This window comes from Phragmites australis, chromosome 6 (assembly GCF_958298935.1).
Source record: "Phragmites australis chromosome 6, lpPhrAust1.1, whole genome shotgun sequence".
Classification (NCBI taxonomy): domain Eukaryota; kingdom Viridiplantae; phylum Streptophyta; class Magnoliopsida; order Poales; family Poaceae; genus Phragmites; species Phragmites australis.
Window position 1 is genome coordinate 13,287,761 of NC_084926.1, and position 27,862 is coordinate 13,315,622.

The 27,862-nt window shown below is 41.1% G+C and overlaps 1 protein-coding gene across 1 annotated transcript; it reads left to right on the top strand.

Annotated features, from left to right (window-relative positions):
* Nucleotides 1-3,884: 3,884 nt before the first annotated feature.
* On the top strand, nucleotides 3,885-8,259 carry LOC133921762 (uncharacterized). Its single transcript, XM_062366769.1, has 8 exons — nucleotides 3,885-4,081; nucleotides 4,666-4,773; nucleotides 5,082-5,207; nucleotides 5,334-5,444; nucleotides 5,524-5,640; nucleotides 6,223-6,328; nucleotides 6,405-6,462; nucleotides 6,581-8,259. The coding sequence occupies exons 1-8, from the start codon at nucleotides 3,952-3,954 to the stop codon at nucleotides 8,018-8,020; spliced, it is 2,196 nt and encodes a 731-aa protein (XP_062222753.1). The 5' UTR covers nucleotides 3,885-3,951; the 3' UTR covers nucleotides 8,021-8,259.
* Nucleotides 8,260-27,862: the final 19,603 nt, after the last annotated feature.

Consider the following 27,862-nt stretch of genomic DNA (forward strand, 5'->3'; position numbering starts at 1 on the left):
GGCGGCTCTCACAGGAGGAATTGGTGACTCAACTGCCTTCATTTTTACCAGCACTCTTTGATGCTTTCAGTAATCAGAGTCCAGATGTTCGCAAGGTGCTTAACTATTTTTCTGGCAAATGTCTTTCTTATACAGTTCTCTTACGCCTTGCTAGTTCTTCAAACAGGGAATCTATAAAGGTTATGTTAAGAAACAATAAGAACCAGGGTTTCATGTATAACGGTGCTAAGCTTATTTACAATATTAAGGACCTGAATTTCACAGTAATTTCACGGAGCCGATTAGGAACATGGAGGTAGGGTGGTAGAACAGGGATAAGGATGGTAGGGTCCAGTGGTCTCCAAATAGAAGTAGAACCCATATATGGTCATTCCTTGATTCAATATCAAATTGAAAATCATCATAAATTGCCGGAGATACCGCAGATCTGCTATGACAGTACAACTCCAATGTTGATGTTCTTGCCGACTTAACTACACTTAAGCTTTAGAACGTTGTCTGTTTTGAATTTCTAATGGGTCATCTGTCCATCTTGGGCCACTGTTTTTTTTTTCAATTACTGTTAATGAACAACATTAATACTTGGCTTGCACTTGCTGGCCGCCGTTGTCATCTGGGTCATGTATGACATATTCATCTTTTATAATTTTATTTGGTATTTCTGGTGGTCCATATCTGATATCATTTACACTTTCCTTCAGGCTGTTGTATTCTGTTTGGTGGATATCTACATCATGCTTGGGAAAGCATTTGTACCATATCTGGAGGGTCTTAGTAGCACGCAGCTGCGCCTAGTAACAATCTATGCGAATCGGATATCACAGGCACGGTCTGGTGCACCAGTTGATGCTAACCAATGAATCATGTCGTTTGTGTACCATATGAATATTTGTTTGTATGAGCTGCCCTTTGGGCTTCAATCATTTGTATATAGAGCAGATGAGATGCCTCCATGTAATTTGCTTTTGGCTTTTCTCGTGTGATACGTGTTATTCTTGTTTGTTTTGTCCCCTGTATTTTTGGGGATTATGTTTTGTGTTGACATGTGCCATCCGCACTGTACAAAGAAAAGAAATGTAGCTTCAGGGGAGCTTCTTTCCCCACATTTTCCTGTGGGGGTTTGACAGGTCGATTGTTGAGGTAAACTGCTAAAAACTGCTTGTGAATATATAGCAGCTTTATTCAGAATATTGTTGGTTCAATCTTTCGATTATTTTCTTTCTACAGTTTTACATGTGACATGGTTATTAAATTTGTGAGAATTTTTCTTTTGTATTTGAAAATTATGTGTGCCACGTGCTAGACAGATGCACTGAATCAGATGCTGTGTTTGTGAACCACAATTGCTAGATGCGAATGCGCTACGTTTAGTTCATATGATTGCCATCATTTCTACCCGTTTGAGGTTGATGCCAATAGAATGCATTTGGCTGTGATCTTACTGCAGGATCATGTATTTGTTCTATCACTAGTACCAATGAATTAGATGTAATCTATACATTACTTCCTTTGTTATTTATAGATAGGAGTATCTGAAGTCCTGAACTGAAGTTCGCCGCCATAGTTTGTCGTTCTTTGAGTAACATGTTGCACAAGTTAAAAGGAGATAGCTCCGTTGTAAATTAAACCTTCCAACGTTAGGTCGCACTGAAGTCAGAAATCGACCGCGACCATAACGTGGACCATACCATGTGTTATGTGCTGGGATTTCAATTTCGTTTTATAATTTATAATTTTTTTACCGATGAAAAGACCGAAATTTAGTTATTTTTCGTTCTCAATTCTGAAATTAGATATTTCATTCCCATCTCAATCCTTCACCGTTGTTCTCTTTATGCCGCCGCCGCCGCCGTCATCTTCCTTTCACCAACTCCCACGGACATTCGCGCACATCTGAGCATCCTACATTTCTTCGGCATGGTTTCAGGGCTCCAAACCAACCTACAAAAATGTGCCACCGTCCCCATTTGCTGTGATGACAACGCAATCAGATCCGTCAGTGATCATCTCCCTTGCGCTAATACAACTTTCCCAATTCCCTACCTCGGTGTGCCTCTGTCGACTGGTCGGCTTCGTAGACATCACCTCCAGCCTCTCGTGGATAAGGTTGCCCGCAAACTTCCTACATGGCAAGCCAAACTCATCTCCAAGCCCGGACATGCTACATTGATGAAGGCAGTGCTCTCCTCCACGTCGATACACACACTCATTTCCATCTCGGTCCCACCTTGGTTGTTAAGGAAATTCATCGAGTTCGGAAAGGCTTTCTGTGGACGGGCGACAGAGTTGTTTCTGGGGGACGTTGCACTCTAGCATGGCAACGTGTATGTCGCCTGGTGGTTTATGGCAGCATGGGAATATTGGACCTCCAGAAGGCAGGCTTAGCTCTTCGACTCAGATGGCTATGGAGCCAACGAACGGACCCTTCCAAACCTTGGGCAGCCCTCCCTCTCCACCATGAGTAGGCCGTTAATGCTATCTTCAATGCATCAATTGTGTTCATTGTTGGTGATGGCAATTCCACACTCTTTTGGAATGACGCTTGGCTTGCCGGTCACTCCATCCATTCCCTGGTGTCGGAGCTGCATCATTGCATCAACCCATCACGCCGGAACACAAGGACTGTGAAGGGGGCGTTGACCAATCGGCGCTAGATCTCAGACATTTCAGGCCCTCTTTCTGTCCCGGCGATTGCTCAATATCTAGAGCTTTGGTCCAAGCTCCAATCTGTCGTTCTAAACGAGGAGAGAGACCGCATTATTTGAAGATGGTCTGCCTCCGGAGTATACTCGGTGAAATCAACATACCAATTCTTATTTCATGGATCCACATTTTTTGCTGGCGCCGATTTGGTCTGGCGAGCTTGGGCACCAACTAAGGTGAAATTCTTCGGATGGCTCGCGCTACACGGACGTCTCTGGACTGCCGTTCGCAGAAAGAAGCGTGGACTCCAACTTGACGACGATTGTGCTCATTGCTCCCAGTTGCCGGAATCAATCGACCACCTCCTGTTACATTGTGTTCTACCTCAGGAGATATGGTGGCAAGTCCTCGGTGTGACTGATCCTTCAGTGGACGTCACTTTCATCAACTGGTGGCTGGACCTTTGGAGACGTGTGGCTAGTGAATTCCGCAAAGGTCTCGATTCCATGATACTCCTAACATCCTGGCGGATTTGGCTCTCACGCAACGACATTGTCTTCAACGTCCGTCGGGCTTCTACTGACGCTCTTACAACCCTAATTCGAGAGGACATGGAACATTGGTGTAGTGCCGGCGCAAAGAACTTGGGCGCCTAGCTGCAGAGGCTGCATACCTTTGGTTCAATGCTCTAGCCATCGAGTCGCTTCTTGTCCTTCCTTAGGTCTTTTGGTTGTTTTCAGTTTGTAATAGTCCTATAAGAAAACATGGAACCGGTCTTAGACATTTGTCGGCCAATCGTCGGTCGTTGTATTAAACTTCTTCTCTACTTAATGCAAAGATACACAACTCTCCTGTGTATTCGAGAAAAAAAATTTGGTAAAATTTTAATCCCTAGTTACATGTGCTGGCGATAAATCATACAATGCTTAGTTTTACTTCCGAGCTTGTTTATTTACTCTCTTTTTTTATGCTTATTATTTGACTCTCTTTGACTCTGTCTGTCAGTGAAAATTCGTGGATATGGTGAATTCTGTCAAGTGATGCATGACTTGGTTTATTTTTTTAGAGAGAAGAAGATACACGACTTGGTTTTCTCATTACCGATTACTAATTTACCATACCGTTACAGTGGTGTAACCGTCACTGTTACGGCGCAGCAATTACCGGCTGCCAAGCCGCCACAGTGTAGAGACTTGTGCACGCATCTGTAACAAGCGCAAGAGGCGAAGGGGCAAACCGCAAAACGGCTCTTCCTTTCTTGCCCTCGAGTTTTGGCGCGCACCGACCCAAGCGTCGGCGGCGGCGGCGATGGACCGGCTCCGGCGCCCAAACCCTAGCAGCCGGCCCTGTTCCGCTCCGCTGAAGCCCCCGCGGCCCCCGCGAGGCCCGACCTTTCATCCCCCGCCGGCGCCGAGGACATTCCCAGAGTCCTCCCCAGGTCTCGCCCAACCCCACCGCTTTGAGCTTCTTGTTTCGGGTTCAGGAGTCTCCCTAGTTTTCATTCGACGTATGTATGCTGATTTCTGGGAGTTGGGGGGTTCTTGGATCGGAGCCTAAGGTTTGAGCTTGCGGTTGAGTTAGGGTTTTGACGTTTTGTGGGTTTGGGTTGGATTGGTAAATACGCAGTTCGATTGCAATTGAATTGGAATGCGAGATCGGAGATCCCGCGGTTCGTTCAAGAGGGAAAAAACGTGATCATGGAGGGTTTTGTGGATAGATGGAATCATAGAATCGTTTGCCTCTTTTGATATGTAGTAGTTTCCGGTGTTGTTTACGGTCGTCTGTTTCTGATCCCTACCTACATGGTTGTATTTTCCATTTATTGAATGTGATATGTAATGCTCTCTTTATAATTATTTACTTAGGATTTTCTAGGACTTCGCAAGTTGATATCTGGCTAATATCCTGCTAATTTGCCCTCAAGTACCATCAGTTGATTATTGTGGCCTTTGTTCATTGAGACATCTCTCTTTTGGAATCGTTCTGGGTTTCTGGTTTGATGCAATTAGTACCTAACGACAGATGGAAGGCAAAGGAAAAAGGTTCGATTTTCGGATGAAGTTGGTAGTCATCACATAGGTGGGAGACGGGTTGCTAACGTACATGAAGCTGCGAAAAGCAAACCTCAAGGTAGCCCCTAGTCTCAGTGTAATTCATACGTTTTCTACCATACTGAATATAGATATCTGTCTCCTTCGATTTTTCATGGTACATTAACTTCGTGTTACACACCATCTGTTTCTGCATCTTGGATTCTTGGTATTTCGGTACATTCGGGGATATTAATTTGTCTCTGATGGTATATTATGGGCTTTGTACCACTGTAATATCTTCAATTCCACATTGTTCTTATATAAGATCAACTGATCTATTTATCCAACATTTTCAGTCGTAAATAATATTTTCTTTTATATGCTAAACCGTAATTTCCTGTCCAGTTTGTGATGCGAAAACTGCCGAATACAAGTTCTTTAAGAAATTGTGCGAACAGTCAGGCCATAGCTCCCGTTCATACAAAAATTCTCATCAAAGCATTGAGCCAAAGATCTCCAAACAAAAACAAGGTATGGGATTGGGTTTGTATACTCTTTCCTTGCTGTCCTATTCTGTTCGTGCCTCTTACTTTAAACATCAGAATGACCCACAGTGGATAATTAGAATGAACTTCCTGTGTTATTGCTGTCTTGTAGAATCACATAATGTTCACCGAAATACTGTGTGTTGTGATGACCCCCCTGCTACACCTTCTAAGAATGAGGAAATCCCTGGCCAACAAGTGAACGTGCGATCCTCCCATTCTGGTCTGATATCCTTTATCTGACCCTCTCTGATCATGATGCATCTCTAGACTCCTATAACTGTGGATTCTCATCTACGCAGAATATGACGATAAGGATACACCTCAGTTCAACCCAAATGATTGCTTGCCGAGTATTCATGTTCTCACACCTATAGCTCAGACACCATTTGAAGTTACAGGGACTTCAAGAAATATTGGTGAGCACATGCTAACCTTCGAACATAAATATATAGCTTTAATTATTGCTGTTGAAGTTTTAGCATATCCAATGTCTACATTGCTAGAAATTTTCCAGCCATATCACCACACATGAAAAACCTAGGAGAGAGAAAAAAAAGATACTTCTGATTCTTTAGTCTTTATTTAGCAAGGTTAGGAGAAAAGAAAAAAATAAAGATATCTCACTAAATGAGAATAAAATTAAATTATGCCCACAATCATGGGCTGTTCCTTAAACGTGTTTTCTCCTTGCATCTTTTGACACATATGAACAAAAATGGATTTCTAAAAATGCTCATATGCTACTTGCAATCATGAGCTGGTACAAGCACAAATACGGATTAGATCGCTCATCTTTCTGACATGATGATTCTTCATGTATGAATTCAGTAGTAATACTTAAGTTGCAAATAGCTTTCTTAAATTAGTTCTTGCTTTTGACTATTCACATTTGTCGTGCATCTCAAAACATGTATTTGCATTATTATTTCTTTATGAATTGGCATTTGCTACACTAAGCTGGGATGCTAAGTGCATGACACCTATACTTGTGTTCATAGGAAGAGAGCCCGTCAGTGGACGGATTTTTTCAGAAAAGAGAAACAAATTATTAAAGCTAGCTGCAAAAACAGTGTCAATGGGAAGTGCTGAGTTGTTGCAAAGAAGGTTGTAATTATATATTGAATAATTCCATTGGCTTATATTTTCATATACTGGTACCTAATCATTGTAAATTTCTCAGGTCAGAATTTGTAGGTGACATCCTGCAAAGGCTAGGTGCCAACAACATTATAAGAAAGGTATGCTTTGCACTTTGTAATTCCACACTTGGGGGCAACAATGTACTGCCACCTACTAAGCATTAGTTCTGTTTATTATTTAGCACTTACACCATTGAAATTTATTAATGTAATGCAGCACCATGGAGGGTCTATGAGACACAGGAAAATTGACTGCAGACAAGCTCCTGCTATTCCCAAAGGCCATTTTGATAACTTGTTAGATTACGAGCGAAGGGACTTCAATTCATTGACTAGACTGAGAAGAATGGGTGGAAAGTCATCTTCTTATGCAAGTGATGAAGCATGTGAATTCATGGCTTTACCGTGGGGATACAATCGGGGCCTTCCAAGTTCTATTGATTGGAAAAATGACTTACCTGGTGAGGGTAAGGAAGCACGTGAATTCATGGCACTGCCATGGGTGTGTATTAAGGATATTTCAAGTTCTGATCAGAAGAGAGGCAGTATTCACAACCAGGTTTCAAACTTGTTACTAGAGGATGTCAAACCATACATCCATGGAAGATCAGCTTCAGCTAATGAGTTGAGCTTGAACGTTCAAACTGCTTCATATGATCAGCATGGATGGGGCCCTATGTTGTCGGTAACACTCGCTGGGTCATTTCGAGATAGATTGTCCTTGCCCTGTCAGATTGAGGAGCAGCATCACGCAGTACCATATGCAATTTCAAATACTTCCTTGCAACCTGATCTCGGCAGCTCCATAGAACAATGTATTTCTAGTTCAGTTGGACTGGAGAGGGAAGACCCAGAAGAGGCAGGATTGTGTGATAATTCTGACGCCGGGTTTTCAACTAGGTTTGATCAGTTACTTGCGAAATCAACTGCTTCAAGCTTTTTGGACGGTGGAATGGAAATTCTGGATCATAACGATTTCAGATATATCTCCAACTTCCATGTAAGTGAAAGCAACAACATGGTGTTGAATGCAAACACAAGTTGCCTGAGTGCCATGTGTTCAACTCCAGAGCATCCATATGAGCTGGGCCCAAAGCGCCTGCATGATTCTGCTGTTGGTGTATCTTGTTTGTTTGGACTGGAGGAGAAATATTCCAGAGAGGTAGAACTGTCTGATAATTGTGATGGGCTTCTGCAGGTGTTGGATCAGTTACCTATGAAATTGGCACATTCATGTTTTTCAAACGACAAGTCTGGAATTTGGGATAATCATCATCTCCGATATATCACTAGCTGTCCCCTGAAGGACATCAGCAGCACTTTGTGCCTGGATGCAAATGACTGTGGTCTGAATTCATTGTCTTCATATTCAGAGCATCCTTGTAAGCAAGATTGGAATAGTTTGCATGATTCTTCAGAATTGTGGTCATCAGTGCATCAGCTCCAATCTAATGCTAATTTGGGAGCCGTGCTTGGTTTCATGTCAAATGAAAGTGCTTACACTGATTTGGAAGGTCACCAGAGCCTCATGCTAGTCCAAGGCAAACCGAACAATGACGTTCTTGGTACAACCGATCTCTCATTCTTTGGTTCTTGCTCTGCTATGGATAACATCAGGGAGGCTCCCGTGTTGTCTTCTGATGGCATAACGTGGTAGTCCATCTGAAATTTTCATCCAGGTGCCTTTTTTTGGTTCACTTTGATTCTATTTGTTGCGATACATTTTGCTATATGCAATTTTAACTTTTGAACGTACATATGTGGATGTTACCTCAAATTACATACTTGAAGTTATTAGCTTTCCACTTCAGTTCAGAAAATGGTCAGCAACATTGTTTGGACTGATGTACTATGTTTGAAATTATTGCTACATGCTGTTGAATGAGGCTGAATAGCGGAAAGAGTAAGGGAACTAAAGGAAAGATGTTCTATTTCAATTTTCCTTTTTAACCGATCTATGCTATTTGTAAATGTTCCTAGAAATTCTATACTCTCTTTCGTTTTACGTTCCTTTTTGTACAGCCAACTATTCCCGTTGATGTTATATCGATCCCATAATTGGCCAACATCGTAATACTGGTTAAAAGTAGTTAGACAACTCCACGGTCAAGGTAAATCCTCGAGCTGTGTCCATGTAAAGGCCAGTTGCTTCCATAGCTTTTTGACTGAATATTTTTACCCTCAAACACGCGAGACTTTGTTCTAAGAAATTCAAACGGGATAAAAAGAACTCGACAGTACCATCTTCACAGTAAAAAGCTGCATATTCTCTGCACAGTTGAACGCTTGCTTTCCTTGAGGTTTTTGGCGACCAAAACTACTTTTTACTAGACCCAAAGGCACAACTTGGCCTCATCATCTGGTATGGCAGAGAAGCCAGAGATATTCCAAAAATCACGGCAAGGCGTGACTGGTATTGAATTGGTAATCATTTGCCCACTCCACTCCTACTACTCCATATAAATACGCATCCCCTTGCTTCAACCACGTCTAAGATGAACGGTTGTTTCATCATCCTGATCCTCACGTTAAAAAAGGATGGGTATTGTCATGGCTTGCTCGAAAACAGAACAAACGTTCTCATGTAGAGGCACATATCGAGCTGGTCCTCACGACTGTGAATCGGCCACGCGAGCCCCACCCGCTCCCTGTACGCTTGGCTGCATCCGACCGACGCATGCATGGACAGCAGCTAGGTGGCCAAAAAACTGCGATTTGACTGCTCATCATTTGATCCCAAAAGCGCCCTGCTGCTGCTCAGCGAGGAACACAGAGACGCTTATCGATGCTTAAGCTCAGCATGTGACCCACTGTCTGACTGCCAATGCACGGAGCAGCAGCATCAGCATCAGCTTCATCCCATCGGCCGGCGTCGCGTAGCGGCAGCGCTACATTATATTCGCGAGCTGGGCGGCCTGGCGGTGGGCGCGGGCGTTGTTGTGCCGTCTTGCCGAGCCATCCGCGCCCGTGCCTGCCTGCCCCGCGCGCGCGACCGACCGTCGTCACTGTTCACCGTGCCGGGGCCTGCTCGCTTCGCGGTGCGGAGGCAGAGGCAGCTAGCTGCTTACGCATGCATGAGCAGCAGTGGCCTCTCTGGGATGGACCGCGGCGCGGGAGGGGCCAAATGCACCACTTGCTGGAAACGGATAGATCCAGTGTAGCGAGTTGGGCACACCTATGCGCTACGGCTCCACTCCACCACCGTGCAGTTGCAGCTCACTGTTGAAAGGGACGGTTCTGTTCATCTTTTCCGATCCATTTCCTTTTAGAAACGAAAATAGTTGTGGCAAAAGATATTGGCTCTCTTCCCCGCAGAAAAAAAAGATATAGGTTCTCTGTTTACCAGACAGATTTCCTTATTGCACTATAGTATGGTGAAATGTCAAGTATCTTCCCGCAAAAGAAAAGAAATGCCAAGTATCTAAGTGACTTTTATGTTTATTTCTACGGTTCATGGTTAGAAATTGGGAATGACCCCATGCCGATGTATCTCGTCCCTTCCCCTGTCAAACCCTAGTTATATATCTAAACACTATGCATGATGCCTCTATCGCTTTTGGTAAGGGGCACCACCTCTTCCTCATTCTCATTATCGAAAGGAGAAAGGTGGATTTCAAGCCAGTGGGAAAGCCAAGATTTGATCGTTGAATGTGCTTGCTAAAAATATTCAAATCAAATAGATAATTATAAAATGTGTTAAAATTACAATATAAATATATTGAAGTTCTCAACGTTGTAAATTCAATAAATAAGTTTGGAATTTGTGAAAAGTACAATATAAATGGTCCAAATATAAAATAAAGCTATTTCTGGAATGTATACAAACACATCTCCGAAGCAATTAATGGCTCTAAAAACGTGTTTAGCAATAGAACATAACTTGCAGCAGTGTTCTTCGAAAGCACACATTGCAATTCCAACATATCCATATATGACAATTTCTAAATTGAAAAGGTGTTGCTACGATTTAGTTAGGCCATGCTATAATGAAACACTACGTATAAACCACCATAATAACAAAAGTTTGCATAATCAGCATGTGCAGGGAACCAAGAAAAAAAACAGCGCCGGTTAAAGAACTTACTTTCTGATCTCGGTACGCTTCATCAACCTGTTCCTGGCATTCAATGTAACTTGGGAAATCCTTACCAACAAGAAAATAATCTGCACGTCCATAACCTTCATTTCCTTCCAAAGAATCCATCAATTCACCATAAGTCCCAAAGACACCATTGCGGACAAATTCCTTAACCTCTTCAAATATTGGGTTACAAACTACAAGTGGAAAGGAAAATGGTGAGATTATGAATTTGCTTGAGCTGCACTATGTGGACTGCACATAGTTAGAGGGAGAAGAGATCTTACTAGCTTGCAAGAAGGCATCAATATAAGAACAAAGACAATACCTTTCCTTGAGCTCTCTCTTTTCGCAAACCAGCAATTTCATGTGACTTTGTGTTGGTAATATGCGCAAAAATCTAATTTCAGATTCTATACAAAGGCATATTTCACAATCTATAACAGATAAATATACTTCTAACCCTAGCAGCAAGCAACAGTACCAAAAATCCATCAGTTTCATCAAGAACTCACAGTCGGGTTGATGAAGGGATGAAGTTGACGATGTGTCGATTCGCTGCCGTGCAGATCGTAGATGAAGCAGTGCAGAGCGGTCGCGCAGGTGCGCTGCCCAGAAACCTTATTGCCGTCCCTCGTGCGGGCTTCACGACGGCAGAGGCTTGGAGATACCGCTCACCTTCCAACCTTGTGCACGGCAAGGAGAAGGGCCGACGAGATCCGGCAGCACAGCACACAAGACAGTGATTTGGATGGGTGGAGAAGAAAATGTGGAGCAGAGAGATCTATACTCAAAAGCCTGAACGTCTCCAGGATTTATAGGGAAATGACTGCCCTCTTGGAGGCGTTTTCTCTCATAAATTACCCACAAATTGCTGCCTCCATAACTGACCAATAACTCTCAGAATTAAGGCATTGATCGTGATTAAAATGACTGATTATGACATTGATCACAATTAAAAAAGGAGAGCAACAAAAGGGCTTGCAATTTTGTGCTGCCACGCCACACCACGTCCGCGCGTCGCAAGTCACAAGTCACGCAGAAATTCACGCGAAAAATACGCGAATACGCGCGCGAGCGTGCGTGTGAATATAGCAAAGTATACTCTCTCTTTCTCATTTTCTCTATTTCAAAGAGGCGAGAGAACTCAAGTATTTAAGTTGATCTACATCCCCTTGCCTGGCAATACGGGACTAAACCTTCTTGCTTTGCATTCTCATGAATGGGCTTTAAATGGGCCACATTCCAACAATCCCCCACCAATGCCAAAGCGAGAAAAAGAAGGAAAAAGATCACTGTATTATAGTGTTGTTAATATACCAGTCTTTTAGTATAAGTCCCGTACGGGTTGAACTTACACCTAGAATATCAAGATTCACCTTTCCACAACTGATGAATGGACTATGCCTTGAATTCACAGTTTTGTGTGGGCAGATTTCACTTGAAATTGCAATTGATACTAGGCTGCTAAAACAACCTCGCTTAAATAGAGCGTTTATGGTCTGCTCCCATATCTTCTCATGAGCTTTCTAAGAGAATGCCCTGTTCTCATGAACTGCGACCAAACAGTTAGGCTCAAGTAGGTGTTTTCCTTCAAGATATCTTGCAGGCTAATATCTTCTGCAACAAAAAATATTAAGGCTTTACGCCAACCTTCCATGCAGTCAAGAGTACTTTTATTTTGAACATGTGTAATATACTCTTTGGTTACATTATCAATTTGTTTTTCCTATTACCTAATTCACGGGATCTCCACTCAAAAGGATAGGTTACCATTGTGATGCACTAACTTAAATGGGCCTCATTCCCATGTCCTTGGACATCACTGAAATCACATTTCGTGGTAATCCCTTTGTAAAAGGGTCTGCCAGATTTTTCTCAGTACGCACGTAGCTCACAGCTATTACTCTGGAGTTTCTCATTTTCCTGACAGATTTAAGTCTACGCTTCACATGTTTGGAGGACTTAGTGTTATCCTTAGTACTCATAACCTTGGCTAGCACATTTTGATTATCGCAGTACATAAGGATTGGTGGTATTGGTTTCTCAACCAATGGTAAGTCCAATAGAAGCTCTCTTAGACATTCAGCTTCAACAGTGGCTGTCTCTAGTGCAACAAGTTCTACTTCCATGGTTGACCTCGTCAAAATGGTCTGCTTACAAGACCTCCATGAAACTGCACCACCTCCAAGTGTGAATACATAGCCACTGGTGGCTTTGATCTCATCTGCATCTGAGATCCAATTGGAATCACTATATCCTTCTAACACATATGGCTATCCTGTGTAGTGAATCCCAAATGCTGTTGTGCCTCTCAAATAGCGCAACACTCGCTCAAGTGCCTTCCAATGATCATCTTCTGGATTTGATGAGAACTGACTTAATTTGCTCACGGCAAAGGAAATGTCAAGTCTCGTTGCACCAGCCAAATACATAAGGGACCCAATTATTTGTGAATATCTCAATTGATCTATTCCTTGTCCTTCATTCTTTCGAAGTTTCACACTCGCATCATATGGAGTCGGAGAAACTTTACAGTCTTCAAAGCCAAATCGGCTAAGAATCTTCTCCACATAGTGGGATTGATTTAAAGTGATCACATCTTCACTCTTGATCAATTTAATATTCAAAATAACATTTGCCGGGCCCAAATCTTTCATCTCAAAACAACGAGACAAGAAGGATTTGATTTCATCAATCACGGCAATATTTGTTCCAAAAATTAGTATGTCATCAACATACAAGCACAAAATTACAACTAGACCCCCACCAAAGCGATAGTGTACACACTTGTCTGCTTCATTGACACTGAATCCAGCATATGTTAATGTGTTATCAAATTTTTCGTGCCATTATTTAGGTGCTTGTTTAAGACCATACAGGGATTTTAACAATTTGCACACCTTATTTTCCTGGCCAGAAATCTGAAAACCATCTGGTTGCTTCATATAAATTTCTTCCTCCAACTCTCCATAAAGGAAAGCTATTTTTACATCAATTTGATGAACATGAAAACCATAGGAAGCTGCTAAAGCAAGAAGCACTCTGATGGTAGTAATTCTTGCGACAGGAGAATAAGTATCAAAGAAATCCTCTCCCTCTTTTTGAGTATAACCCTTAGCCACAAGCCTAGCCTTGTACTTTTCAACAGTACCATCGAGCCTTAATTTCTTTTTAAAGATCCACTTACACCCAACTGGTTTACACCCGCTTGGAATATCAGTAATCTCCCAAGTCCCATTAGACATGATAGAGTCCATCTCGCTATGGACCGCCTCTTTCCAATACTCTGCATCAGGAGATGCAAAAGCCTCCGAAAGAGTTTTTGGCACATCATCAACAAGATATACAATAAAATTATCACCAAAGGATTTTGCAATCCTTGGTCTTTTGCTCCTCCTAGGAGCCTCATCAACTATATTGTCATCCTTGTCAGATATCTCATTATTTGATTCAGGTGGTATAAAGGTTTCAGGAGTATCTACATGAGTTTCATTATACTCATGATAGTTAGAACTGCATGCTGCTCTCATGGGATAAATATTCTCAAAGAATGAAGCATCTCTAGACTCCATGATTGTATTAGCACAAATTTTTGGAGTATCAGATCTCACTACTAAAAATCTATAGGCCATGCTATTTTGAGCATAACCCAAAAACACGCAATCAACTGTTTTGGGTCCCAGCTTTCTCTTTTTCGGCGTAGGTATATTGACTTTTGCCAAACACCCCCAAGAACGCAGAAAATTGACATTGGGTTTTCTCCCTTTCCATCCCTCATACGGAGTGACATCTCTATTCTTTGTCACAACTCTGTTTATGACGAAAGTGGCTATCAAAATAGCTTCCCCCCCACCATTCGTAAGGCATACCGGCACTCTCTAACATGGCATTCACCAAGTCTGTAAGTGTCTGGTTTTTCCTCTCAGCTATCCCATTCGACTGGGGTGAATATGGTGGTGTAACTTCATGGATAATTCCATGATCAGTACAAAATTGAGAGAATTCATTTGAGATATACTCTCCTCCACGATCATCACGTAATCGCTTAATTTTCCTCTCAAGTTGGTTCTCAACCTCAGCCTTATAAATTTTAAAGTAGTTTAGAGCTTCGTCTTTTGTTTTTAGTAAATAAATATAGCAATAGCGTGTTGCATCATCAATTAAGGTCATGAAATATATCTTGCCTCCTTTAGTAAACAATCCATTCATCTCACACAAATTAGAATGAATAAGATCTAGAGGTGCCAAATTCCTCTTTTCCTCTAATCCTTTAAAAGGTTTTTGAGGTTGTTTAGCTTGAACACATGATTGACACTTTGATCCTTTGACAAAATCAAATTTCGGAATTAACTCTAATCTGGACATTCAAGCAATGGTGTCAAAACCAATATGACAAAAATGAGAGTGCCAAGAGCTGGTCTCGCACATATTATTCATGGATGCAACATTCAAATTATAATTAGACTCAATAGTACTTAGGCGGAACAAGCCTCCGCTCTCATAGCCTTTATCAACAAAGTTCCCGAATTTAGACATGACAACTTTATTGAACTCGAACACTAACTTATAACCATCCCGACAAAGCAAAGAACCACTAATAAGGTTCCTGTTTATTGTTGGAGCATGCTACACGTTCTTTAAATGGACAATCTTCCCTGAAGTGAGCTTCAGTTCGACCGTACCAACACCAAGAACAGAAGCAGCAGATCTGTTTCCCATCAGGATGGAGGAAGACCGCGCTCCCTGGTAAGAGGAAAATAAGGAAATATCAGAACACACATGTATATTGGCACCAGTATCAACCCACCAATCTGTTGATTGTAATACTGAAAATACAACTGGTAGATTACCATACCCAGAAGATCCGGCCTCATTGCCATTGTTGCCAATAGTAACATTCACAGTCTTCTTGTTTGGCTGTCCATCTTCTCTAGTTTTGCTGTAGCGGCAGTTCTTTACAAAGTGTCCATCTTTGCCACACACAAAACATGCTTTGTCCTTCAATTTCTTCTCAGTGTTCTTCTTTTTGAAGTTAGTGGTTTTCTTTGGCTTTCCACCATCCTGCATCTTGCCCTTGTTCTTGTTGTACAATTTTTTCTCTATGATGTTTGCATTAGCACCATTTTCCGCTGCTGCGGATGTAATCGGCATGTCCTTTGCTCTTGCCTTTTCCTCCACATCAAGGGCTATAATAAGATCCTCGGTGGAGATCTCTTCCCTCTTGTGTTTCAGGCTAGTGGCAAAATCCCTCCATGATGCACGAAGTTTGGCAATAATAACTGCTGCCACAAACCTATCAGGCAGGACACAACCCAAACTTGCGATCTCCCCAACTAGAAGCTGTAACTCATGCGCCTGTGCAACTATCGACTTCGCAGCATCCATGCTGTAGTCATAGAATTGCTCACAGGTATAAAGCAAGCGACCAGATTCGGAGACCGCAAATTTGCGCTCAAGTGCATCCCACAACTCTGTGGGGTTTGTGTAATTCATATACACATCGTACAACTGATGTGATAACAAGGTCAAGATGCAACCGAGTGCAGTGTCTCTTGCACTACCAAAGTTGGTATTCTGATCAACCGTGAATGGCATCTGTGGATGGATTACCCACCACAGTCCCAACGACATGAGCCCAAACTTGACTCTAGTCTGCCAGCTACGGAAGTTCATGCCACTAGTAAACCTCTCAGGTTTCATTGCATCTGAAGCACCAGCCATTGCTGAATAAGAATTAGCGCGATAAGGTTTCTGGAATGTTGGTAATATGCGCAAAAATCTAATTCCAGATTCTATACAAAGGCATATTTCACAATATATAATAGATGAACATACTTCTAATCCTAGCAGCAAGCAACAGTACCAAAAATCCATCAGTTTCATCAAGAACTCACAGTAGGGTTGATGAAGGGATGAAGTTGACGATGTGTCGAGTCGCTGCCGTGCAGATCGTAGATGAAGCAGTGCAGAGCGGTCGTGCAGGTGCGCTGCCCAGAAACCTTATTGCCGTCCCTCGTGCGGGCTTCACGACGGCTGAGGCTCGGAGATACCGCTCAACCTCCAACCTTGTGCACGGCAAGGAGAAGGGCCGGCGAGATCCGGCAGCACAGCACACAAGACAGTGATCTGGATGGGTGGAGAAGAAAATATGGAGCAGAGAGATCTGTACTCAAAAGCCTGGACGTCTCCAGGATTTATAGGGAAATGGCTACCCTCTTGGAGCCGTTTTCTCTCATAAATTGCCCACAAATTGCTGCCTCCATAACTGACCAATAACTCTCAGAATTAAGGCATTGATAGCGATTAAAATGACTGATTATTACATTGATCACAATTAAAAAGGGAGAGCAGCAAAAGGTCTTGCAATTTTGTGTTGCCATGCCACGCCACGGCCGCGCGTCGCAAGTCACAAGTCACGCAGAAATTCACGTGAAAAATACGTGAATACGCGCGCGCACGTGCGTGTGAACATAGCAAAGTATACTCTCTCTTTCTCTTTTTCTCTATTTCAAAGAGGCGAGAGAACTCAAGTATTTAAGTTGGTCTACATCCCCTTGCCTGGCAATACGGGACTAAACCTTGTTGCTTTGCATTCTCATGAATGGGCTTTAAATGGGCCACATTCCAACACTTTGCACCGATAAGGGAAAAGTTTTCCTCTCCAACCTCCTATCTGATTTCCACATTCGCACCATTCAAAGTTCCAATAAGAATGCAGCAATTCATTGCAAACTTCATGTTGCTTATCCCAATAGTGAGTCGGCGTGGCGGCTCGGCAGGTCATTGCCTCATCGAGTGTGGATGCACGGGTTGATGGGCGGCGGCGGCCTAGGATCAGCGAGATAGGGATGCTTGCTGGCCGTTGGTGCAGATGGGGATCGGATCAGGACCGATGGGAAGATGTCGTGCGTGGAGGCATGGAGCTACCGTCACTCGTCCGTAACAAGTGGTCTCCTGTCTACGGTCTGCCGAGCTCAAGCTGGTTTTTTTTTTTTTGCTGTCGTGCGTTAGGCTGCTAGAAAAAGTGAACTACTAACAGAAAAAGGCCAAAATTACAGGGCAGTCCTGGACCTACCCGAACTACCCTGTAGCTCCGCCCATATTTCAAGCTAAATCGTTTGGAATTTAAAGTTTTTTAAAAAAACACTACATGCGATTTTGGAGTTGAAGATATAATTTTAAGTCAAAAATCGACCTTAATGTGCCCAAACCCTTGTGAAAGCTTGAAATCTTATTTTATACTTTAAAATCCAATATTTATGTTGAAAAATTCTAACATTGCCGTTAAAAGTTCTCAACATATCCGTTACAAACTTAAATAATTGATCCTTTTGTCCAAATGAAAATTGGATTTTTGTCGAAACGACCATAAAGGGGGAAGGGGAAGTGTGGAGGCATTGAATTTCTATTTTCATGAAAAGAGCGCCTTTTCTATCAACGCAGGGCTTAGACCTTTTTACGTATAAGGTTGGCTAGGGAGTCATCAGGATAAGACTAGATGGTTCATACGCAAAAGTTGGCGATGGCGGTAAAAATGGAGGATACGACGGATTAGTTGGTGGAGGTGCGAGTGTATACTACCTTTTGTTAATAAACCGGGAAGTTTATGATAGAATTTGGGTCCATCTCGATCTCTAAAGATTTGATCTTTTAGGAATAAGTCTTTATCTTTTGGAGATTGATTCTATCTCTTAGGGTTTTTTCACTATATATACGGGGCATCACTTCTCATTATAAATATAGATAAATAAAGAATAGACAGCCTTTTCCCTATATTGTGTCTCTATTTTACAATCGTTCTCTCGTGAAATTATTGGACTACGCTCGGTAGCAGCAGTTTCTCAACACGTTATCAGCACAAGACTCTGCCCGGATTGAAAGGATCGTATCGTCTCGCTCGCAAGGATTGAAAGGTACGATCTGTTCGTTACGTATACTCGTTGCTACTGTTTTCTTTGCTCCAATTGATCTGTATCACATGAACAGTAGCAAATACGTATGAACAGTAGCGAGCAAATAGAGAATATCGCATGAACATGTCGTAGTGTAGAATCGAATCATGAACAGTACTAGCATGATGAATAGTAGTGTATCGAGATCAATCTGCACGACAGCGTGACCACGACTGGTGGGGCCCGCAGCCACAACCTCACCGCCGATCAGTACTGGCAACCACCGTCTCTGCATAGATCCATAAAGAAGAAAGAATTTGGAGGGGGGGGGGGAGATGCATCACCGACATGAAAACCGGCGACCTCCCAACTATGCTCGCAGCACCACCACCTCGCCGTCGTTGGCAAATCGGCAAAACAGCAAGTCAGCAACCATCCCTGTACAAAATTGTTGTGGCTTGAAGGCCACCACCACAGATAGAAAAGAAGAAGAAGAGAAAAAAGGGGGGAAAGGCGCTGCCCAAAGTAGTGCCACCTCCCCTGTGCCGCCTTGATGCCGACACCGATTTGTTTTGCACCACCGTGCTTCGACATCCGAGCCGCCCAGATCCGGTGACTCCCTTGCCTTGCCGTGCTTGACCCCACCGCTCCCGCACGAGCGCCGCCACCCACCGCAGGCCACTACTCCCGCATGAGCTCCGCCGTGTACCGCCCCGCCCGCCGCAGGCCACCGCTCCTGCACGAGTGCTGCCACGCGCCGCGCCTGTGCCACACCGCCCAGCATCGACCCTGTTGCTCCCGCACGAGCGCCGCTGCGCGCCGCACCTCTTCACCCGTCGTCGGCCCCGTTGCTCTCGTAGGAGCACCGACCAGCACGCCGACGCTGACCCAATTTATGGAGGCGCCACGGGCCGGGCCGACCCAATAAGCTAAGGAATCTGGTAAAAAGGAAAAGGAAAAGAAAAAAAATCCAAAATTTATGTTTAGACCCTTGGTTTTTTGCTTAATTAAGTGTAGACCCTAAAATTTTATGTTTAAACCCCTGGTAATTCTGAAAATTATCCAGATGCCTTGTTTTTGCATAGAAATACCCCTGAAATTCAAATTTTGTATTTGTTTTAGCATTTATGCAGTACTTGATTCCGTTATTATTGTTTCTATGCTGTTAATTATTGTTTTTACTGTTTAAATTGCCTATTATATGTTTAAATTCAGTAAAATTCAAATAATAGCATCGAAAATATCAAAAAATTTGTAGTAATCAAATTTAACAATATGATGCAACTTTACTAGTAGTAATGCTTGCGCTATTAAATATATAGATGGCTGGCATCACGAACAAGTAGTTCACTGAGCTAAGTGCTGATGGCCACAACTATCTTACTTGGGCATCGGATGTCCGGATTGTACTGGGAGCGAAAAGACTCCACGCTGCAATTGGCCTAGGAACAAGTAGTGCAATAGTTCCCACAAAGAATGAGAATGACCATGCACTTCATTTTCTCTGCCACCATCTCTCTCCCACTTTGAAGGATGAGTACATGGCAATGATCAGGGCTAAGGCACTATGGGACGCATTGCAGGAGCATTTTGAGCACCTTAAGTACACCATCAAGCCTCTCGCAGAGTAAGAATGCGTTTGTTTCTGTTTATATGACTTCAAGTATGTTAGAGAGTACAACTCCACGCTGCACCGTATTTGTACACTACTGTGTCTCTATGGGAAAGAGATCATAGAAGAGGAGAAAATTGAGAAGACTCTCTCCACTTTCCACCCGAATGCGGTAGAATACACACGCAATCACCGTCAATCGAATTATAAGAAGTATTCTGAATTGATTGATGTGTTGCAACTCTATGAAGTTCATGACGAAGTCATAAATAAAAACTTCTTATCCCATCCGCAAGAGTAGTCTAGAAGTCAATCACAGCTCTTTCAAAGCTTCCAAGAATCACAATAAGAAGTGGGGGAAGGGAGGAAAGAAAGTGGTGACAAACAAAGTCAAGCCTGATGATGATAATGGTAAGACAAAGAAAGAACTCAAGCCATATGATGAGCAGAACCAGACATGCTATAAGTACAGTGTTTGGGGCCATTGGTCCCGAATCTACAAAGCACCAAAATATGTTGTGGAAGCATACTAAAAGAAGAAGAAGGAGCAGCTAGAAACACACCTCACCATTGCAATGGGGATGAAAGTGGACAAAGCAACAGTAGTTGAAAGGGAAACATCTCACATGGAAGTTGATGACGCTCCCGCACTGGTAGTGAAAGAACTCCCAATGAAAGATGTGGAGGCCTCTACTTTGCCCTCCTCCACTGCCATAGATGATGCCGTAATGGATGAAACGGAAAAGAAAGCCATTGAAGATGAAGTGGCCGGATATTTCGCAGACTCTATCTAGAATTAGAGTAATTAGTCATTTACTTAGTTGCTGAATTTAGAAGGATTAAGTGAATAAATATAAGCTCTAGAAGAGCAATCTTAGTTGCAAACAATTTTTTTATAGTTAATAAAGTATTTAGTCTTGTTGCTACTTTCTTGCATGTGAATGATTGAATGCTTTATTTATAGAATATGTGTGATGCCTGCATGAAGGAAGTGTGTATTATAGATAGTGGAACCACAAACACGATCTTAAGGAAAAATATGTATTTTCAGTCTATTAGAAATAACTCTGTAAAAGTAATGACTGTCATTGGTAGTGATAAATGCATAGTAGGTTCTAGAAGAGCCACAGTCATATTACATATTGGAACTACTTTGCACATTAAAGAAGCATTGTTGTACCCTGAATCTACAAGGAATATCTTAAGTTGTAAAGACATTCGTGCTAACGGTTTTCATGTAGAAACTGATGAAGAAGATGGTAGGGGGTACCTATACATCACTAAGCGTGATAGTGAAGTGAGAATACTAGAAAAACTTCCCTCCATGAGCAGTGTCTTGTACTAAACTCGCGTTAGAGCACCTGAAGTATTCACTACCTTGAAGACTGTGTTTTGTAGTGCAAAATTATTCTCTTTAGGTCACTCTGGTCTTAGAATGATGGGGAACATAATTACTAACTCACAATGTCATGACATAAATTTGAAGAATTTCCTGAATCATGAAGATTTTGTATGCCCAGCATGTGCTACCAGAAAATTAATAATAAGACCATCTACCTTGAAGGTACAAGATGAAATCTCTGCATTCCTGGACCGAATCTAGGGGGATATTTGTGGTCCTATTCAGCCGCTTTCTGTTCCGTTTCTGTATTTTAATGTATTAATAGGCACATCCTCGAAGTGGTCGCATGTATGTCTTTTATCTACCTGCAACCATGCCTTTGCAAAGTTGATCTTGCAGATCATACAAATTAGGAATAATTTTTCAGATCATCGAGTGAAGTTCATTAGAATGGACAACGCTGGAGAATTTACTTCTAAAGCGTTTGATGATTATTGCATTGGTATGAGAATTAAAGTTGAACATGCTATATCGTATGTCCACACTCAGAATGGACTAACCGAAGCGCTGAAAAAGAGAATAAAGTTCATTGCTAGACTATTGTTGTAGCACTGTAATTTGCTTGCTACATGTTGGGGACATGCAGTCTTATATGCGGTAGCCTTCATTAATTATAGACCATCCTCCTACAATATTCATTCACCTATGCAACTAGTGCAAGGAGTAATTTCGAAGATTTCCCATTTATGCAAATTTGAATGTATGGTTTATGTGCCAATATCGCTACCACAGTGAACCGCTATGTGACCTTTACGGAAAGTTGGAATATATGTCGGTTATGAGACTGCATCTATAATCCGATATTTAGAACCAACAACTGGAAATCTGCATATGGCTCGCTTCGCTGACTGCATTTTTTATCAAAATAATTTTCCATCATTAGGGGGAGGAAATATACCCTTGGATGAAAAATATTGGAAAATTATATGGTAGGCTGAAGGAATTGCAGCATATGATCCTCGCACTAGTGAAGAAAATGATGAAGTACAGGAAATCATCGATTTTTAGAAATCAGCGAACAATCTGCCTGATCATTTTTGTGATTTGTAGAGCGTGACTAAGTCGCATATGCCTGCACGCAATGCACTGGAGAGGGTGAAAGTGCCAAAAGAAGGTACCCCTCATCTTGTCCTAGGAGCTCCGAAAAACAATAAAAGGACAAGAAATTCAGTTTTTCAAGTCCCAAATAGCCAAAGACGTCTGATGAAAATGGGAAAGAAGAGATTACCACAGCCGATCACAAGAGTACCCCGAAGGAAAAAGAAGGGGAGCTAATTGAGACCTGGCGATGGTATGGGACCTTAGGAAGTAGGCATACCAGATTTGAATCTTCCCACACGGGAAGAAACCAGTGAAAATACGCGCGCTGAAATTGATGTTGGTAAACTGAAGGACCTTGCTCCAATAGTAAAAAATTATGAAGAGCAAGATGAAGAAACACCTGAAAGTATAGCGAATTATGAAATAATAATAAAATATGTGAGTTCAAGGGAATTCTAGAATAAAGCAACCACAATAGTCGACATATACTTCGCAAACAAAATTGCCACAGTTATAGATCACGACCCTGAGCCTGCATTGCTCACCGAATGTAGAATTAGGTTAGATTGGGAAGACTGGCAGAAGGCAATAACAGTTGAACTGTTATCCCTGAACAAAAGAGAGATTTTTGGGTCAGTATGCCGCACACCTCGCCATATCAAGCTAGTAGGATATAAGTGGGTTTTTGTTTGTAAGAGGAATGAAAATAATAAATTATGAGGTACAAAGCACGACTAGTGGCATAAGGTTTCACTCAACGACCAGACGTTGATTATGAAGAAACCTATTCCCCAGTGATGGGTGGCATTACCTTTAGATATTTAATCTCAATGGCAGTCAACTTAGAGTATAAAATGAAATTGATGGATGTTGTGACCGCATATCTTTATGAGAGCCTAGATTTGGATATTTATATGAAGGAACCTGAATGAATACCATTGCCGAATCAGGATAGAGAAAATAGACACCTTTATAGCGTATAGTTGAAGAAGTCGTTATATGGGTTGAAACAGTCAGGTAGAATATGATACAATCATTTGAGTGAACTTCTTGAAAAATAAGGCTACACAAATAGCACAGATTGTCCCTGTGTATTTATAAGAAGGTCCCAGAATGGATTTTGTATAATATCTGTATATGTAGATGAACTGAATATCATCGGTACAGAAGAATAAATAGAAGAAGCAAGTTCATACTTGAAGTCTGAATTCAAAATGAAGATTTGGGTAAAACCAAATTTTTCTTGGGCCTGCAACTGGAGCATGTGGCATATAGAATCTTTGTACGTCAATCAAACTACACTCAAAAGGTGTGAGAGCGGTTTGGTTTTAAAAAATTATTTCCCGCTAAAACCCCCATGGTCGGAAGATCATTGCAAGCACATCAAGATCCCTATAGACCTAGAGAAGAGGGGAAGGAAGTATTGTGACCTGAAGTCCCATACTTAAGTGTAATAGGTGCGCTGATGTATCTGATTAATTGCACTAGGCCAGGCATAACATTTGCAGTAAACCTACTTGCATGATATAGTGCAGAGCCCACTAAAAGACATTGAAAGGGCTTGAAGGATATTATGTGCTACTCGGAAGGTAGCAAATATCTGGGACTGTTCTATAGAAAGAATCAAGACCTAAGTCTGGTTGGATACGTAGATGCTGGGTACCTGTCAGACCCGCATATAATGAAATCACAGACTAGCTATATTTTCCTATGTGGTGGAACTGCAATTTCCTGGAAATCGTCAAAGCAAAGTCTTATATCTACTTCGACGAACTACTCGAAAATAATAGTTTTATATGAAATCGCATGGAAATACGTATGACTTAGAAGAGTGATCAATCATATGCAATAGTCATGTGGTTTGAACACTACTAACACCTCTACCATTATCTATGAAGATAATGCTACATGTGTCGCACATGTGCAATCGGGATATGTGAAAAGCAAATTAACTAAGCAAATCAACCCCAAGTTCTTTTATACTTATGAATTGCATAAGATGAACGAAATAAAGGTAATGCATACCAAGTCATATGAAAATCTTGCAGATTTATTCACTAAGTCTCTCCCTGCATCTACTTTTAAAAGATATGTTCGTGGCATTGGGATGATGAGGCTTAGAGAATTGCATATTTCAGGGAGAGAATTTTCACATAATACTGATATGAAGAATTAAATCTTAGTCAAGAAGATTAAGTTCCAAAGTTAATCATGAAGATTATATGAAGCATTTTTAGGTGAATTGTACTCTTTTTCCCTTAGATGAGTTTTCCTGAAGTTTCTCATGTTAAGATTTTTAATGAGGTAATTCGTGTGAACATATTATAAGCTATGTACTCTTCCTCCCAATTTTTCCACTCAGTCTTTCGAGAATTTTGGTAAGACATATGCCTTTCACGAGAAGTGCCTAAGGGGGAGTGTTACGAAACCTGGAAGTTTACAATAGAATTTGGGACCGTCTCGATCTTCAAGATTTGACCTTCTAGGAATATGTCTCTATCTATTGGAGATTGATTCTATCTCTTAAGGGGTTTTGGCACTATAATACGGCAACACTCCTCATTGTAAATATAGATGAATAAAGAATAAACAGTCTTTTCCCTATATTATGTCTCTATTTTGCAATTGTTTCTCGTGTAATCACTAGACTACGCTCGGTAGCAGCAGTTTCTCAACACCTTTGTCACCCATATTCTAGTACTTTTGCTACCTTTGTTCCTATGCTTTTTCAGAGAAAACTTCTCATTGCGCTTGCTTGACCAGCAACGCCCCAATTCAGCAAACCCCAGCCATACTCATTAGTCGCCATCATCGGTTCAGCACCCGTCCCATGCCCTTCGCGCGCGGAATTTTTATTTTTTTATATATATTATGTTTTCAATATTTGCAAAATTATATGACCATTTCAACAAATTACAAAAATATGCTACCATCATCCATTCATCGTGCGAGATCAAGGTCTCGTCCAATAAACGGGTGATACCTTATGGGCCCTGCTGATTAGAAAATTAAAAAATACGGTCAGACCACATCTCGCCTATTCAACGGACGAGACCCCACTGGACGGGTGACTGTGTTGCTTCCTCATATGTGTCTATTTCTTTTTTCATTTAACTCGCGATTTTATCTAAGAGTACATGAGTGATCCAAAAATTTTAAACAGTTTTATGAGCAACCAGAGGCCACTAGGAACTCATTTTAATTGGTTTGATCTGAAAAGACTAAGCCAATAATTAATTAAAATTCTCTGAAGAAACCTACTTTTATAGCTTCTAGCAATTTTTAATACTTTATATAAATTCCAAAAATCCGGAAAGATTCACTAATATTCTTCTCATGTGATATAGCAATTTATAAAAATGTTTCCAACCCTAAATTATTTGGTAAAAAGGTGAGTTCCTTTTAATACTCTATTTATATGTATTTTTATCATTTCATGTGATATTCTTTTAGTGAACTTACCTTAGATTATTTGATCATCATAAAAAAGATCATCACTACCTTGATCTTTCCCAGTGAAAAAAAAGAACAAGGGCATGTGCCATCATTGGTATAATAATGGCTCACACAAGCTTTAAGTTGTTGGTTAAACTTTGGCTATAATTGGAACATAGCTTTTGTAGGTAGTGAGTTTGCTCTACACAATAGCAAGGAGCTTACGTATTATTCATATAATTATATTTATAGCTTATCACGTGTTATATATATATATCTCAATTGTTTTAGTTCAACTATAAGTTAGACATTGAATCCAAATTATTTTTTAGTTGTTTTATTGTTATTTTGTTTAACTTTATTCTTTCAGTTATATATGTATATTATACGTATAAGTTACCCCTATCCTACATTGCAAACTTATGATTTATGAAGCCATATCAGTTATCTTCCACGATTGTACTTTCTAAATGCATGTATATTAGGTATCTATCTCAATTGTCTATCAGTTTATACCACATTGCACCGATAATCTTTTAGCGAACTTACCTTAGATTATTTGGTGCAATTTTTTATGATAATCTTTTAGTGAACTTACCTCTTGATTGTGCAACATTTGGATGAATTTGTGTATGTTAGAATTCGAATTGAATTAAAAACAGAATATCACATGAAATGATAATATATATATATAAATGGAGCATTAAAAGGAACTCACTTTTTCACCAAATAACTTAGAATTGGAAATATTTTTATAAATTATTACATCACATGAGAAGAATATTAGTGATTTTTTGTGACTTTTGGGATTTATTTGAGACATTAAAAATTGATAGAAGTTATAAAAGTAGTTTTTTTAGAATTTTAATTAAATATTGGCTTAGTCTTTTTGGATCAAATCAATTAAAATAGGTTGCTAGTGAGCTTTCAGTTTGCTAATAAAAATATTTAAAAATTTTGGACCACTCGTGTACTCTCAGATAAAATCACAAGTTAAATGAAAAAAAGAAATAAACTCGTATTAACACAACCCGAGCACGGACGTGTGAAAGTCCTTGATGTCGAATAGAGGTGGGGTGAATAGTTGTTTATAAAATTTAAAACTCAGCAGCGGATCAGACAGTGTTCGGAGACTTCGGCTCAATCAGGATACTCCGGGTTCCGGAGTATCCGAGTTCACCCGGATTATCTGGACTATATAGGAACTCAAAATCAAAGTAAGTTTAAGTAAATCTATTAAAGTCTACGAGTTACCACTATCTCTATAAGTGGATAAGTTCCTCTCAACAATAATCCTTCACTCAAATACTCACAAGAAACAATATTGAGGCAAATCCTCAAATGACAATTTGAACGAGTAAATTGCAAGAAATTAAATGGAGACAAGATTTGTTCCCGAAGTTCGGCCACCTCACAAAGAAGTGCCTACGTCTCCGGGCTCAGACTTTAAAGCGAAACCGAGACTCTCTCTCAGAGTCTCACTCGGAGACTCCAGAGCACTTGCATAGTCCGGAGTATCCGGGCTAACCCAGAGACTTCGGACTCAGAATTAAAACCAAACAGAGAGCTCTTCTCGGAGTCTACTCGGAGACTCCGGGGCACCTAACAGAATCTAGAGTTTCTGGACCAACCCGGAAACTCCAGGCTAAGACAACTTTGCCTTTTTTTCGGTGTTCGTGAGTGATGATGTCTCTAAAAAAATATTTTTCACAAAATACTTTGGGCATTAAGACACTACCAAAACTATAAAAAACATCTCTCTTTATAGTATAATATTCCTAAACTCAAATTCAAAATTAAAATGAATTGGACTCTATGAGTTTCTTCATACCGCTTCTCCTTTATTTTTGAGGGACATTAACTTTTTTTTTAGCCTTTTTCAATAGAACTAAAACCTGTTCATAAACTTGATAAATCCATTAGTCCATTAATCGTTTATCATCAATTAGCCAAAACCCACATGGAGCTTAGATGCACTTTCAACGTATCTCTCTCTGCCGTCCAATGGACGAGAGCAAAATCTCGCCTACTGAACT

Coding starts and splice junctions, on each gene's coding strand:
- LOC133921762 (XM_062366769.1), top strand. CDS start 3,952: ATGGACCGGCTCCGGCGCCCAAACCCTAGCAGCCGGCCCTGTTCCGCT. Junction 5,445..5,523: donor CGTGCGATCCTCCCATTCTG/GTCTGATATCCT, acceptor TCATCTACGCAG/AATATGACGATAAGGATACA. Junction 6,329..6,404: donor GCTGAGTTGTTGCAAAGAAG/GTTGTAATTATA, acceptor TAAATTTCTCAG/GTCAGAATTTGTAGGTGACA.